Consider the following 15,090-nt stretch of genomic DNA (forward strand, 5'->3'; position numbering starts at 1 on the left):
ACAGTTAACATATGCCAGAGATTTCAGCTTTACTTTGCAAGGAATTGTATGCTTTTTTAGTATAAATTGTTGTAGATGCCTTAGAATGTAATTGGCTAATTTTGCATAGCTCCCGCTGTGTTTCAACTTCCTCTTTATACAGTGAGATAAACTGTGGTTCTGTTGTGGGTTTGTTAGGGGAAGTGTTGCAACACTTCCTCTTATAAGTGTTCAACTTCTACATGAAAACTGTTGATCCATCAGTCTGGAGTCAGAGATCATCTACAGCAGTGGTTCTCAACCTTCCCAATGCCATGACCCTTTAATACAGTTCCTCATGTTGTTGTGACCCCTAACCATAAAATTGGTGTCTCGGTTCCTAAGACCATCGAAAATATGTGTTTTCCGATGGTCTTAGGTGACCCCTGTGAAAGGGTTATTTGACTCCCAAAGGGGTTCCGACCCACAGGTTGAGAACCACTGATCTATAGGCTGATGAATACCCAGTTGTACAACTTGATTCTAGGGTCACCAACGATGCTGTCAAAGTCCTGACCCAATGCCTGGAGCTGGTGCAGGTCTGGATGGGGAGGGACAGACTCAGGCTTAATCCTAAGAAGACCAGATGCCTTCGTTTGTCCTCTGGACCTTCTATATTTCATTATCAACAGAGTAGCATTACTCCATGTGAGACTGATGCACAATCTGAGGGGTTCCCTTGGATCAAAACCCAGATGGCAGCTGTGGCCAGGAGAGTCTTTTGTGTGGCTTTATCAAGTGTATGAAAGGTGACCATTCCTGGACTGGGAGGGTCTTCAGACCATCACTCATGCCCTTGAAGACCACTCAGAACCTACAGCTGAGCCAAAATGCAGTGGGGTGGGCTCTGATGGGTGTGTCACATGACACCATTGTTTCACAAGTACATGATTTCCCAGTTGGCTTCTGGGGTAATTCAAGGTGCGGAATATCATCTAAAAAACCCCACAAGCGTGCACTTTAGCTTAGTTACTTGATGGAGCACTTGTTTCCATATGTTTCTGCTCATCAGGTCAGGGTTGGTAGAGGATGTATGCTTCATGTCCCACCTATCAATCAATGTCATCTGGTGGGACCTAAGAAGCATTTCTTTACAGGGGTGGTTTCTGGTCTCTGAAATGATCTCCCCCTGGATATTCATACCTCTCCCAACATTCTGACCAGGGGTGGGATTCAGCCGGTTCGGACCGGTTCGAGTGAACCGGATGCCAATTTTACATTCGGTTTGCCGAACTGGTTGTTGCAAGAACTGGCTGGCCCTGCCCACCCTGCCCTACCCCTCCCAGGAGTCTCCACGTGGACCATTCATGCCAGTTAAGTACAGTACCCACACAGATGCTCTGGGAGGGTGAAAAACGGGCCTACCAGAAGTTCTGGAAACGAGCCCATTTGTGGCCTCCGGAGTGCCTCTGGAGCCCGGGGGAGCCGTTTTCATCCTCCTGGAGGCTCAAAGAAAGCCTTTGGAACCTGGGGATGGTGAAATCTCCCCCCTTGTCATGAGGAGGCCGAGGAGGCCACGCCCCCCATGGCCATGCCCACCCAGCAACTGGGTAGAGAACCGGTTGCTAAAATTTTTCGATCCCACCTTTCATAAACTGTTTAAGTCCTGGTTGAGCTCCCAGGCCCTGTGTTAGAATGAGGATAGACCGCCTTTAGTTGGTTATGGGCTTGATGACTTAAGACAACCAGCTCTGCAACACATTCCAAAAAGGCAACTTGCTACCACGTTTGGTTCCGAATGATTAGCACGGTGCTCACATAAAAAGTAAACGGGTCGCAGCCCCCATTTCTTTCGCTCCCTCCCACCAGCAGGCAACCCTTCACAGGGCTTGGAACTTACGTTATCATTTGGATAGAGGACGCGGGAGATGTTCTCCGCCAGGTTTCTGTCCAACACCGCTTGAATGTAATCACCAACATTAACTGCACAGGGAAGTTGAAATAAAACATGCATGACTGTTCAGTATCGGGGGAGGGGGGAGAGGAAATGGAGAGTTGAAAAAACAACTTTTCCCCTATCTACTTAGCACAGAATTATTTTAGGAATGTTCAGGGCTGCTTCTTCCCAAAACAAGGCATTTGCTTAACTTTTAAAAAGCAAACTTGCTATGTGAACTATCAAGTTTCCTTTCAGCTCTTCAAAAGGAGTCCTGTATCCCAGATCTCCTCAACCTGGTGTTCTTGAGTTATGTGGGGACTATGACTTCCAGAACTTTCAGGCATTAGTCATACAGATTGGAAATTTGAATGTCCAGGCTGGGAAAACCTGCTCTAGTTTCTTTTCAGTCTTCCCTTACCAGAAGTGTTAATACATCAGAGGAAGGAAATGGAAGGGACTGTCTCTTTCCTCTCTTCCTGATGCTGAGCTAACAGACTAGTGTTTCCCAACTTCAGCCATTTTAAGATGTGTGAACTTGCACTCCCAGAATACCCTAGCCAGCATTCCTAGCTAGGGTATTCTGGGAGTTGAAGTCCGCACATCTTAAAATGGTTACGACTGGGAAACACTTTATTAGACCTTCCTTTGCCCCAAGTGCTACCAATTTTTCCAAGAATCTCTGCTTCCCTCGATTTATCTGTTTATGTCTCTCTTTATTTAGTTGTCTCCAGCTTTCTCATGAATCCCTAGGCCCCAAGATAAGCTTTGGAGATGTTTCCTAAGGGCGCTTTGCAAGGAGCAGCTACCCTACTGCATTTCAGGCAAGGCGGAGAGAGCTGCGGCCCTCCAATTGTTATTAAATACCAATTCCCAGCCTCTTTGACACTGTGCAGAGGCTGCTGGGAATTGTAGTTCAGCTGCATGAGGACCACAGGTTTCCTATCCCTGTTTCCAGGGATATTTTCTTCTCTCCTATGCATCCATGTATCTAATTGTTTCACAATTACTTTCTTAGCAACATTGCTAAAGGCAGAAAATAGCCTCATCTTGGGAAAGAAAAAACCCTGACAAGAGGATTAGGAGGGAGAAAAATAAACCTCTTTCCCCATTGTTAGTCTGACATTATACTAGTTTGCAAAAGAGGAACTCGGAATTCTGTTTTTCAAAGCCATCAGCAGTTCAGAAAAGTGTTATATCCTTCCCCAAATCCCTGACACTCTCCAATTTGTATTTGTGTTTGAGAACTGCTGATCGCACTAGGATAGGGGTGTCCAAACCTGGGAAATTTAAGACTTGTGGACTTCAACTTCTGGGAGTTGAAGTCCACAAATCTTAAAGTTCCCAAGTTTGGACACCCCTGCATTAGGAACTGCAGCCACACACTTTGGTGACTAGGTAAAGAAAGCCCTATTTCTTTATGGTAGATTATTATGGACTATAGTCTTCAATTCTATCAATGCCAAGGTTCAATCCGTAATGAAGGCCACCATGGATGGGCCCATAATGAAAGCACGAAGAAAATCCCTTCAAAATATAAAACAATCATCTAAAGTATTTGTTTTTTACAAAAATGCTGTAGACATGAGCTCTTCCATTCCGCCATCATTGTTTTCCAGAGGGGAAACTACCATCAAACTTTGGCAGTCTGATCAAAGTGGGCCTTGGTGGCTTGCAAAACTAGGTCTGCCTACGCCTGAAGAGAACAATTTTCCTAACTATTCCTCCAAGCAAAGAATGAAGAAGAAATAATCCCACCATTGACAATACTTACAGTCACGGAGATTAAAGTCATTGGGCGCTCGAGCAGACCAGAGTCTCATTGTGTTAACCGTGTTGTTCATATAACCAGGAATAGGAGTATCATAGGGCAAAGCCAAAACAACCTAAAGACAGAGATTGCCCCCAATTAGGTTAAAAATGGAATGTTATTCTAGAGAAACCCATTATAGTATTCAATGGTTTCTGTCAGGTGCAAAAAATAGGATCACACGTCAGTTCAGAAGATTTATTGCTCAAGCCTATACACAAGAATCTAGTCAACTAATAGTCAACACTAAATTGGAACCAGATAAGTGTTAACAGAATTCAAGGGGCGGAAGGAATTGGACTTAGAATATTTGTGGACACATAATGATTCTAGGTTGAGTCCTCTCTTGACTTGTTCTCAGGCTTTGCCTGCTCTTTTCCTACGATTCCTTCCAGTTATGTGTTGTGGCCTGCCAGCATAGCTGGTGGCAGATTTGGACAGTGAGGATGTTGGGGAGGAACATGGGCCAGTCCTGGAGTCTGGGGAAGGCTCTGTGTCGGAGACAGAGATGGGGCCAGGGCCGTCTGACAATTATCAGCTGCCTTTGTAGTCAGACATCAGTGAGGCAGATGAACAGCTGGAGCCTGTTCCCAGTGTGTGGATGCACAGAGCTACCAGACGAAGGGAACAGCTAAGGAACAAGGGTCAAGCAAAAGGGGAGGGGTGTTTGCAGGAGACAATTAGTTCATTCTTGCATTCTTGCCAAGTATTGAAGCGTCTGAAAGATATTGGCCTGGCCACTCTCCAAGCCTGATAAAGGTCAGTAATTGTGAACTATCTTGAAAGACTGAACTGGGACTTTGCTGGAGAGGAATTCACTGTAAATTAATTAAAAGGGTTTATCAGGATGAGGACTCGCTTTTATACTGCTGGGGAAGCCTAAGTCAGAATATTATGGTTGCCTTGTGACTTCTGTGGATTTGAGAATCACTATCTTACAGGATGCTCCTATGCTACAAAATATAATTGTCATTTCAATCTATATTTACCATCACAGCAAAAAAACCAAAAAAACAAAACAGGCACAGTTTATTCTAAGCCAGGGATCCCCATGTCCCTGTTAGGAACCAGACTGCACAGCTGCAGGTGAGCGGTGGGCAAGCAACAAAGCTTCACCTGTATTTGCAGCCAGTCCCCAGTGCTGGCATTACCACCTAAACTCCACCTCAGATCATCAGGCACTAGATTCTCATTGGAGTGCAAACCCTACTGTATAAATTGTGCATGCGAGGGATCTAGGCTGCGTGCTCTTCCTTCCCCCCACCTGTCCATGGAAAAATTGTCTTCAAAAAAATTGGTCCCCAGTGGTAAAAAGAATGAGGACCACTGTTCTAAGCTACTTAAGCATTTTAATGAAAACAAAAGTGGTATATGGGTTTTAAACTGAAACCTAGGTTTTGTGATGCATTTAGTTATTAATCTTATTTACACAAAGAATTTGGGCCACCAGGCATGATTCGCCTCTACAATCTGGCTGCACAGTAGACTTGCTTGGTAGGAATTATCTGCTTACGCTCGCACAATTAAGCTTGATGATTACAGAGAACATTTGAAACTCTCCCACCCCACAATTATCATGACTGCAATGTGCTTCTCTTCTCCAAAAGAAGTTACCTGAGTATCAACCCATCTCACACCCGTCTGTGTATTCTCCACTCTTCCGTAAAAATGAATAGGGAGCATGTACTCTGGACGAGCCTTCTCCCAGGGGTTTCCATGTCTTAGCCAATCATCGGCTTCTTCAACCTGCAATGAGAAAAGGCTAAGCATTAGTAAGATACTTCAAGCTAGGCAGGACAAGAAGAAATGAGCTCATTGGTCTTTATTTGTCTTCTAGATAATTTGTGGCCACATCATTTCATTGACATGATCAAGGATGGAACTTGTATATGGAAAGCACAAATTTCCCATGTCAATCACTGGCTCTTTTTAACTCTCTTCAACAGCTCATTATTCTCATTATCATTGCTCATTATAATAATTGGCACTCATGAGTTGAATATCAATATATAAAGTTTAGAAAACAGAATTCTCCTCTCCTTGCTCAAGAACAGATCATTTCATCTTCTCTTTGCACTGAGAAACTCATTACTACACATCAATGATTCAACAGAACTTCCTGTCTGTCACCTGAAGAAAGTTGTCTCGTTGAATCAAGAATTGGCCAATGTATGCCATGTTGTAATCCTTTCACTTAAACCCCAGTGATCTACTCGACAACTTATTGTCTACTTATTTTTTGTTAATCATTATCTTAACCCGCTCCCTCAAAACCTTTGAAAGAAGGACAGAGCACAAATCATGCTCAGAGGTTTCCCTCTCTTATCTCTTAAACTGTTCAGAGGTTTCCCTCTCTTATTTGCACAATCCACAATTCAGACTTTAGTGTAAAAGTTCACTCTTTTCTATATATAGAAATAATTGAATAAATATATTCCTTAAAATAACAAAAATAGAGTAGGAAATGAATTTGGCTGCAATATTATGGCATCTGGCATTTTTAACCCAAATATATACAACAATTTACCAATCCATCTTACAATACAAAGCTAAGATAAATTCCACCTTAAAAAGAATCTAAAAAAAACCCACACAACCAAATACCGGATAATAAAAATATTGTGCTAACAAAGGCCACTTAAATAAAAATTTCAACTTCATTCCATCATGTTGACATTTTGTAACTACTTCCAGTGACAAAATGAATGTATTTTTAACATCCCTGAAAGTACTTAGATACTAGACTGGATATTCTAGAATCTTAACTAGTACAATTTATTCCATAGGAGGTTTATTAACCTGCAGTTCTTAATTAGATCTTTGATGGTCTAGATCAGGGGTCACCGACTTTTCGGATCTCAGGGACCACCAAATTAATAATTTTAAATCCCGCAGACCACTAATATGAATTCTTTAAAAAGATAAATAGTATTTAGTGCAATATAAAAATGCAACTAACTTTTCTGCAGCCCACCAAAATTTTCTCACGGCCCACCAGTGGTCTGCAGCCCACCAGTTGGTGACCACTGGTCTAGATAGCTGCAACTGTATTCATTCCCCCTTGGGAATGAAACAGGTGCGACCCCCCCATTTTTGCATGCTTTTTCGCCCTCCCCAAGCTCCAGAGGCTATATAGGAGCATAGGGAGGGCGAAAACAGCCTCCCCCCCTCGGAAGCCCTCCGGAGGCTTCAGGGACCTTCAGGAGGCTTCCCTGAAGTCTCCGAAGCAGTCAAAAAAATCCTCCAAGCAAACCGGAAGTCACTTCCGGTTTGCTCGGACGGTCGTTTTGAGCGCTCCGAAGGCTTCAGGGACCTTCAAGAGGCTTCCCTGAAGCCTCCAGAGCAGTCAAAACAACCCTCCAAGCAAATAGGAAGTCCGTTCCTGAACTTCCGGTTTGCCCGTAGGACCGGTTTCTTGCGCTCCGGAGGCTTCAGGGAAGCTCATGAAGCCTCCGGAGGGCCTCCGGGAGGGGGCGGGGAGGCTCTTTTTGCCCTCCCCAGGCTCCTATAAAGCCCCTGGAGCCTGGGGACGGCAAAAAATGGCTTTAAAAAAGAGTGAACTCAGGTGGCCAGCACCTCGTGTGCCTTGACAAATGGCTCTGCGTGCCACCTGTGGCACGCATGCCATAGGTTCGCCATCACTGACATATAGAATACTTCATGCAACAGAACAAACCGAATGATTTCGCTCACTTATGTGTAAAGCCCTTGCACATATTTTGAAGCTTTTAAACCCAAATCTTGCTTAAGATTTTACCATTGTTGAGATGGCCATTTTTATCCTTCCTTCATCTAAGATTTGCATCTTACGTTTTTTATGATTAATATGGATTTTTATATTTTAAATATGGTTTTACATTTGTTTTTATCTAATAGTTATGTGCCACCCTGAGTCACTTTTGATGAGATTGGCATCTATATACATTTCATTAATAAAAAAAAATATGTAAAATCATCTTGGAGACCCAGTCCTGAATTAGGCATGAAAGCAGAATGGTGACTTTGGGCCAGTCCTTTTCTCTCTCTCTCAGCCCAACCCACCAAACAGGGTTGTTGCTATGGGGAAAATAAAAGGAGGAAGGAGTATCAGGTATGTTTGCTGCCTTGAGTTCTTTATAAAAATAATAAAGGTGAGATAAAGTAAATAAAAAGACCCAGGAAAATATGCATTTCTGTAATCTTCATGTGTCATAAAATAGTCTTCTTGTCCAGTACTTGGAATGATAATGTTGGATGGGAAACACCTCCAATTGTTCGGACTTACCTGCCATCCTTCTCTGATCTTCTGATTGAAAATGCCATACTCGTAGCGTATTCCGTAACCGTAGGCTGCAAGCCCAAGCGTGGCCATTGAATCAAGGAAGCAAGCTATGGAAGGGAAACAAAATTGGGCTCAGCTCTTTGGGCAGCATCTACCACACCTCAACACAGTTTCATTCAACCAAGGATTTAGGGGAGAAAGTGGTTCTAGGCAGGGATTGGGTCCTACCAGTTCGGACCGGTTTGGCCGAACCGGTAGTGGTTTGGCGGCCTGGGTCACTGGAACCGGCAGCGACCCAGGCCTGCCCCGCCCCCGAACTGGTTCTCCAGGCAGCGCCATCTTGTTTTTCAGTTCTGTGCATGCACAGAACAATTTTAGTTGCACTGTGCATGTGTGCATGGCGCACACAAGGGCAAACCAGCAGTAGTACCTGCCGGAACCCTCCCCTGGTTTTAGGGAGATCTAATTGGAGTAGGGAGAAATTAAGAAGCTATATAGGGAGATGTAGAAGTTTCAGCGCTGAGAAATGTCTCCAGCATAAGCTGAAGAGCAAGAAGTTCAAATCTTCAACCATTATACACTCTTCACTGCTTTATTAAAAACTTAAAGCCAGTGCCCAGAGAAGGCATACCTGGAGCGCAACATTTTGCCTAAGTGGCATGCTAGGTGCTACTTGAAAAGTGGGTAGGGCTAAAACAAGGAAAATGGGCAGGGCCATGACAAATCTGAGAGAGAGAGAGAAAGAGGGGGGAAGGGAAGGAGGAAGAGAGGGAGAGAGAGTGCATTACACATTTTAGCCCTTCTTTCCAAAAGCATTAGTCACTCAAATGGAATACTATTTCCAAATTTGGATGACAAGTAGAGAAGAAGGCCATCATAAATGCATCATGAGAGTCATGAAACCCACAAATTGTCTTGTCCATCCCTGCTGCAATCTTAATTTGACTTTAAAGGAAGAGTAAAAGTAGGGACAGACTTTCAATAGGCCATTGCTACCTCCTAGCACTGATGCGTGTGCAATGTATGCAATGTTTACGCAATGACTGCTTACCTGCCAGCCTGCCAAGACCTCCATTGCCCAGGCCAGCATCTTCTTCAATCTCTTCCAGCTCTTCTATGTCCAGCCCTAGCTAAAAAAAAACAACACAAAGGGACAAATGAAATCCAATCAAAATTATGCTTGGGTGATAAAGTCAGAGGGGGCTGGAAGAGCTACTATAAATATAGTATATACCAGCGATGGCGAACCTTTTTTGGCTCGCGTACCATAAGTGGGGGGAGCGCAGGGGGGGTCGTGTGCGGGCATGCCGCACCCATAATGCAATGCGTGACCCCCCAGTACTACAGGCGCTCCCCCCCCCATTTTTGCATGCTTTGTTCGCCCTCCCCAGACTCCAGAGGCTTTATAGGAGCCTGGGGAGGACGAAAACAGCCTCCCTCGCCCCCCCCGGACGCCCTCGGAGTCATCAGGGAAGCCTCTGGACGGTCCCTGAAGCCTTCGGAGCGCTCAAAATGACCCTCCGAACACTCTGGTTTGCTCAGAGGATCGTTTTGAGCGCTCCGAAGCCTTCAGGGACCGAACGAAGGCTTCCCTAACGCCTTTGGAGTGCTCAAAACGACCCTCCGAGCAAACCGGAAGTGCTCGGAGGGTCGTTTTAAGCGCTCCGAAAGCGTCAGGGAAGCTCATGAAGCCTCCGGAGGGCCTCCGGGGGGGGGGGAGGCTCTTTTCGCCCTCCCCAGGCTCTATAAAGCCTCTGGAGCCTGGGGAGGGCGAAAAATGGCTTTTAAAAAGGGTGAACTCAGCTGCTCAGCGCGCGCATGCGCGCTGCCCAGCTGACAGGGCAGCGCCTCGCATGCCATAGGTTCGCCATCACTGGCATATACTATACACTGTACTACTATAAATACAGTTTCAAAATTTGATAAATAAAAATAAAAAAATATGAGAAAGGCTTTGTCTAAGGTGGCTCAATTTTTCAGAGCATCGGGTTCAGAAATCTGCACAGTGGTTCTGAAGAAATTCACCACAGTTGGCTAGGATTAAATGGGAAAATGCTAAGAGAAGTCCAATTGTATTGTGGATTAGTCAAATTTCTGCAAGGCAATATCTCTTAACTGCATGTGTCACTTGCTTATTTCCAAAGTTTCCTTCTGAACATTGCTTCACATAGTGGGTTCGTTACAAATAACGGAATCACTCCAGTGTGCATTCAAACAGAAAAAGAAAAAAGAAAGGAAATGTAGACTGGATTTAATTCTTCAACAGAACTACAAAAAATGAGGACATCTGCAAAATCAAAAGCAGCGCTCAGGATTAATTAGATTTATCATAGAAGAAGATCCACAGTATGGTGCCAATTTGCAACATACATTGCCCTATGTGAGCTAGGAAGAGTTGCCACTTAGAGAAAGTCAAGCTCATTTGCCCCCAATTTAAAGAGAAAATAGTCGTTTTCCCAGAAGGCCTTATTGCAGATATATATATATGTATGTATGTATGTATGTATGTATGTATGTATGTATGTATGTATGTATGTGTGTTACAACCCCTGGTATGCCTAAATATGGGAGGAAGGTCACGACTCCCTCTTTCTGTCCTTCGGCTTATCACAGAAGACCATGCAGGCAGAAAACCATATATTTTATTTTTAATGTTGCCTTTTTATATTTGTGTTGTATTCCCTTTAGTCTCCCTTTATTTATTTATCAGTACAAATACAACACACACACACACACACACACACACACACATATATATATATATATATATAAATGGCTCTCTCTCTCTCTCTGTGTGTGTGTGTGTGTGTGTGTGTGTGTTCCAGAATAACTGGAACGCCTCGAGAAATTTCAACCAAACTTGGTACACAGATGACTTACTCTCTGGAAACAAATACTGTGGAGGTAAGACACCCCTAATACCCTTCGGGGTGTGTGTTCTGTTAAGATACAGCCTGTTGTGCCTTAAAATGGCTTCTACCATACTGCCGTAAAATAACTTCTACTGTACAGAGCAGTGGAGTTGCCATGATAACGGCATCACAGTACTCCAAAAGGGGGTTCTCTCTGGTAAGGGGGAAAATCCAACATTAGAAATTACATTTAGTCTGGGATTATTTCTGAGACAAATGTATGGATTAGAATAAATAAATACTGGGGCAACGCCGGGTTATCAGCTGGTACTCTATAAACCACAGTATCATCTTTGGCTATTTGGTATCCAAGAGAAGTTCTCATAACTGACTTGCTGTGAATTTAGGAGCATATCTTTTTCTTCTGGCTACCCTGAAGGCGGGAAGAAAAAGCCTGCAAGCTTGCATAGATTTATTTCACATGGAATGTTAGATTCTACACATCAAGCATTCAAACAATGCTGTTATTTAAAAACACTCTCACACAGACAAGTTCACAGAAGACATTATACCTTTTAGGGCAGGGGTGGATCATATTCTGATGGCCACGTTTACAACTAACATATTGGGGAGGTAGAGGAATATTTTTTGAAGAATATTTTTTTAGAGAACTGAAAAGGAGCATTGCTTTTGTTTCAACAGTTTTGTATGCTCATTCTAGAATTGACATTGGATTTCTCATTTGTTTACCAAGTGAAGATGACAGGAAATTTTGCTAGCAGTTTTCAGTAATCATGGCTGGTGGTGTCTGAGGGCCATAAAAAGAGGATCTAGAAGCCACATGCTGAGGAAACAGAATGCCCAACCCTGCCTTAGAGTTGTTAAGAAAGGTGCCAAGGTACGTAAAGTGATACAAATGGAAAATAACATCTCCAAAATCAGAGCAACATTTGCTCTGATATAAACTTCAATGTCCACACATGATTGCATTCCTGTGACTAGCAGAATCCAGCTTTGATAGAAATTTTTGAAGAGGACACAGTTCCAGCGTAGGAAATATTACATCTTAAGTGGGGAAACTATGGAGAAGACATTATTGAATCTCAACCGAAATCAGTCCTAGCTAGCAAGCTCACTAGCAAGAGATGAGATTTTCATCAACTGAAAATGTCACATCTGAGTTGGCAAGAATCTCATAATACTCATCAAAGGTTCTTTTTTAAATCATAGCCAATTACATTAACTCAGAATCAAGAGATCCATAAAAGCACTGGATCGGTGGCTTCTTTATATGTCCTTGGACTTGGTGGCTTCTTTATATCTCCTGTAAGGGCTAGGAAGATGTTCTATTTTGCTTTATAAAGATATAACAGTGAGATGTGAAACTTAACTAATCTATATGTGAGTACATCGTATTACTTTTATCCTATATTATTTTCTTTGCTATCATTTCTATACTATTACTGTCTGAACTGTGATGGCGCAGTGGTTAGAATGCAGTACTGCAGGCTAATCCTGCTGACTGCCGACTGCTGACTGCTGGCAGTTCGAATCTCACCGGCTCAAGGATGACTCAGCCTTCCATTCTTCCCAGGTCAGTAAAATGAGGACCCACATTGTTGAGGACAATATGCTGACTCTGTACTCCACTTAGAGAGGGCTGTAAACCAGAGGTGGTATTCAGCCAGTTCCGACAGGTTCTGGAGAACCGGTAGCGGAAATTTGGAGTCGTTCGAAGAACCGGCAAATAGGTTGGCCCCACCCCTGCTGCCTCCCAGCTGATCTTCTTTTGTTTCCCTGAACAGGAGAACGGAGCTGGGAAACAGGTTAGTGGGGTGGGGAGGGAATGGGGATTTTGCAGTATCCTTCCCCTGCCACGCCCACAAAGCCATGCCCACAAAGCCACGCCCACAGAACCGGTAGTAAAAATGTTTGAATCCCACCACTGCTGTAAACACTGTGAAGTGGTATATAAGTCTAAGTGCTATTGCCATTGCTATTACTATAACAATTCCTATACTCTGAATTCTATTCCTGCCTGGAATTAAGGGAGATTGAGATCAAATACGTCTGGAGAGTGTTGATCAACAGTGCTGAAGAAAACTTTACTTCACCAAGTCCTCCAGCTAGATTGTAATCTAGTGTAACTGTAAGAGCCATGGTGGCACAGTGGTTAGAATGCACTCTTGCAGGTTAACTCACTGCTCACTCCAGGAGTTAGATTCGGTTGACTCAGCCTTCCATCCTTCCAAGGTTGGTAAAATGAAGACCCAGATTATTGTGGGCATTATACTGCCTCTGTAAAACCGCTTAAAGAAGGCTGTAAAGCGTTGTGAAGCAGTATATAAGTCTAAGGGCTGTTGCTATTGCAAACTGGAACAACCATATCACCATTTCAACTAGACAGGTGTCAGAATAGATAGTTTATCAGAGAGAATGTAACTTGCACCTTCAGGAGGACATGACTGGCAGCTTTCTTTCTTTACCTGATAAATTGCCTCATCACAGGCATTCTGTAGTCCTAGGTTGATCATGGTATTTTGCAAAGTCCGGCCCATGTAAAATTCCAAGGAAAGGTAGTAGATTCTCTGGGACAAAACAAAAACAAAAACAGAGTATATAATAAAATCTCACTCAGCCTGGGACTCCTGACTCTGTGACTGCAACCCATCCACATTTGGAGGAACCTAAAGAGAAGCTCCTCCAACAAGCAAAGCAAACAAGCAAACAAACCCACCAATGGAACAATGCCTTGGAATGGTCTCAATCAATAGAATCCCAAAGAGTTTAAGTCAAAGGAATGCAGAGCATCTCTGGGCCCATATTAGGGTGCAAAACCTCTTCAGAGGCAAGTTTCTATGGTTCATTTGGCTAATGAATGGCATGCTGGTGGTCTTCTCTAAAAACAATAGTCTATATGGCTGAGACAATACACGTGTTTCCCTGAAAATAAGACCGGGCCTTATTTTCTTTTGACAACCCCCCCCCCAAATGGTTAGGGCTTCTTTTTTGGTTGGGTGTAATTGTTGACTTACCTTGCAGCAGTGGTACGAACTGCCCCGCCCAGTGGGAGCCCATTGCCAGCCCACTTCTTCTGTGGCCGCTGGCTGCCGCTTCCACGCCTCCATTTTGCCTTCTGGAAAGCTCTCTGCAGCTGAGAAACGGCTCCAGATTGATACGTGAGGTGCCCCATGGCTTCAGTTTTGCCTTCAGATGCCTTCCGGAAAGCCCTCCGCAGTCAATAACAGAGCTGCAGAACTCTGCAGAGGGCTTTCCTGAAGGCAACTGAAGGCAAAACTGAAGCCAGGGGGCCTCCTGCGTATCAATCCGGAGCCCGTTTCTCAGCTGCAGAGGGATTTACGGAAGGCTCTAATGGTGGCAATGCAAGTGAGCGGCAGAAGAAGTGGGCCGCAGAAGCAGCAGCTGCAGAAGAAGTGGGCTGCAGAAGCCAAGGCAGGTGTCGGGGTGTGCGAAACCTGGTAAGTAGGGCAGCTCCACCCCTCACCCATCCCCACCCTAGCTTAATTTTTACCTTGCACCACCCTCTGCACCCTGGAGTGGATGGGGTCTTAATTGGGGCTAATTTTTGGGTAGGGCTTAATTTGCATGCATGCATTCAAAAACATGATAGGGCTTGATTTCAGGGTGGGTCTTATTTTAGGGAAGACACGGTATTTGAATTGTAATTTAATGTAATCAATATGCAATCTAGTTAATATGATTACAGCTATGATTTCCTCCTTTGTTGTATTAACTATTACACGCAATGTAATACATGTATTACATGCAATTATCTAATAAGCTCTGGAGTCTGTGAGGGTTGCAGCTTTCAAGGTCTGTAAGAAACTCTGGAAAGGTTCAGGTAGAAGATTATGGGGAATAGTCTTCTCATCTAGAAGCTCTGCAGAACCATTGATATTGGAGCACAGTAGTAACCACCAGTTAGCTAGTCCAGTAGTTAGCTAGCAATAGTTAGATTAGTAAAATAGTACAGGATGGCTTTTTATGCTCCCGGGTGTATTTCAGAATTTTAATGGTCCACTTGTGGACTTACTTTTTCTTTTTCTTTCTAGGATGGGTACAAAGAACGCTGAACTCGGTGGACCTTATCTAGAAAGGACATAGATTCACTTGATGGACTATTACCAGATTGTGAAATCAGATCAGACTCACTTTTGGCCCAGATGATTCTACTCACTTTCAAGGATTAGTTTAGCAAAACCGAATGCAATTCATTCATAGCCAGCCCTGTGCGTAGCACTCCAAAAATATT

At 43.7% G+C, this 15,090-nt stretch overlaps 1 protein-coding gene across 3 annotated transcripts in view; it reads right to left on the reverse strand.

The window, feature by feature from the left end:
• PYGL (glycogen phosphorylase L) overlaps window positions 1-15,090 on the reverse strand; it is a 53,105-nt gene that overhangs the window by 31,776 nt on the left and 6,239 nt on the right. For all 3 annotated transcript variants that reach the window (XR_014176538.1, XM_081967411.1, XM_081967412.1), the window contains exons 3-8: window positions 13,304-13,405; window positions 9,017-9,095; window positions 7,969-8,072; window positions 5,319-5,450; window positions 3,669-3,780; window positions 1,859-1,941 (exon numbers count right to left, since the gene is read on the reverse strand). Coding sequence is in view for 2 of the 3 variants with exons in the window: in XM_081967411.1 (XP_081823537.1) it covers window positions 1,859-1,941; window positions 3,669-3,780; window positions 5,319-5,450; window positions 7,969-8,072; window positions 9,017-9,095; window positions 13,304-13,405 (612 nt within the window). In the remaining variant the exon portion in view is untranslated. The remainder of the gene's footprint in view (window positions 1-1,858; window positions 1,942-3,668; window positions 3,781-5,318; window positions 5,451-7,968; window positions 8,073-9,016; window positions 9,096-13,303; window positions 13,406-15,090) is intronic.

Source organism: Natrix helvetica, assembly GCF_964273705.1.
Source record: "Natrix helvetica genome assembly, chromosome: 1".
NCBI classification, from domain to species: Eukaryota; Metazoa; Chordata; class Lepidosauria; order Squamata; family Natricidae; genus Natrix; species Natrix helvetica.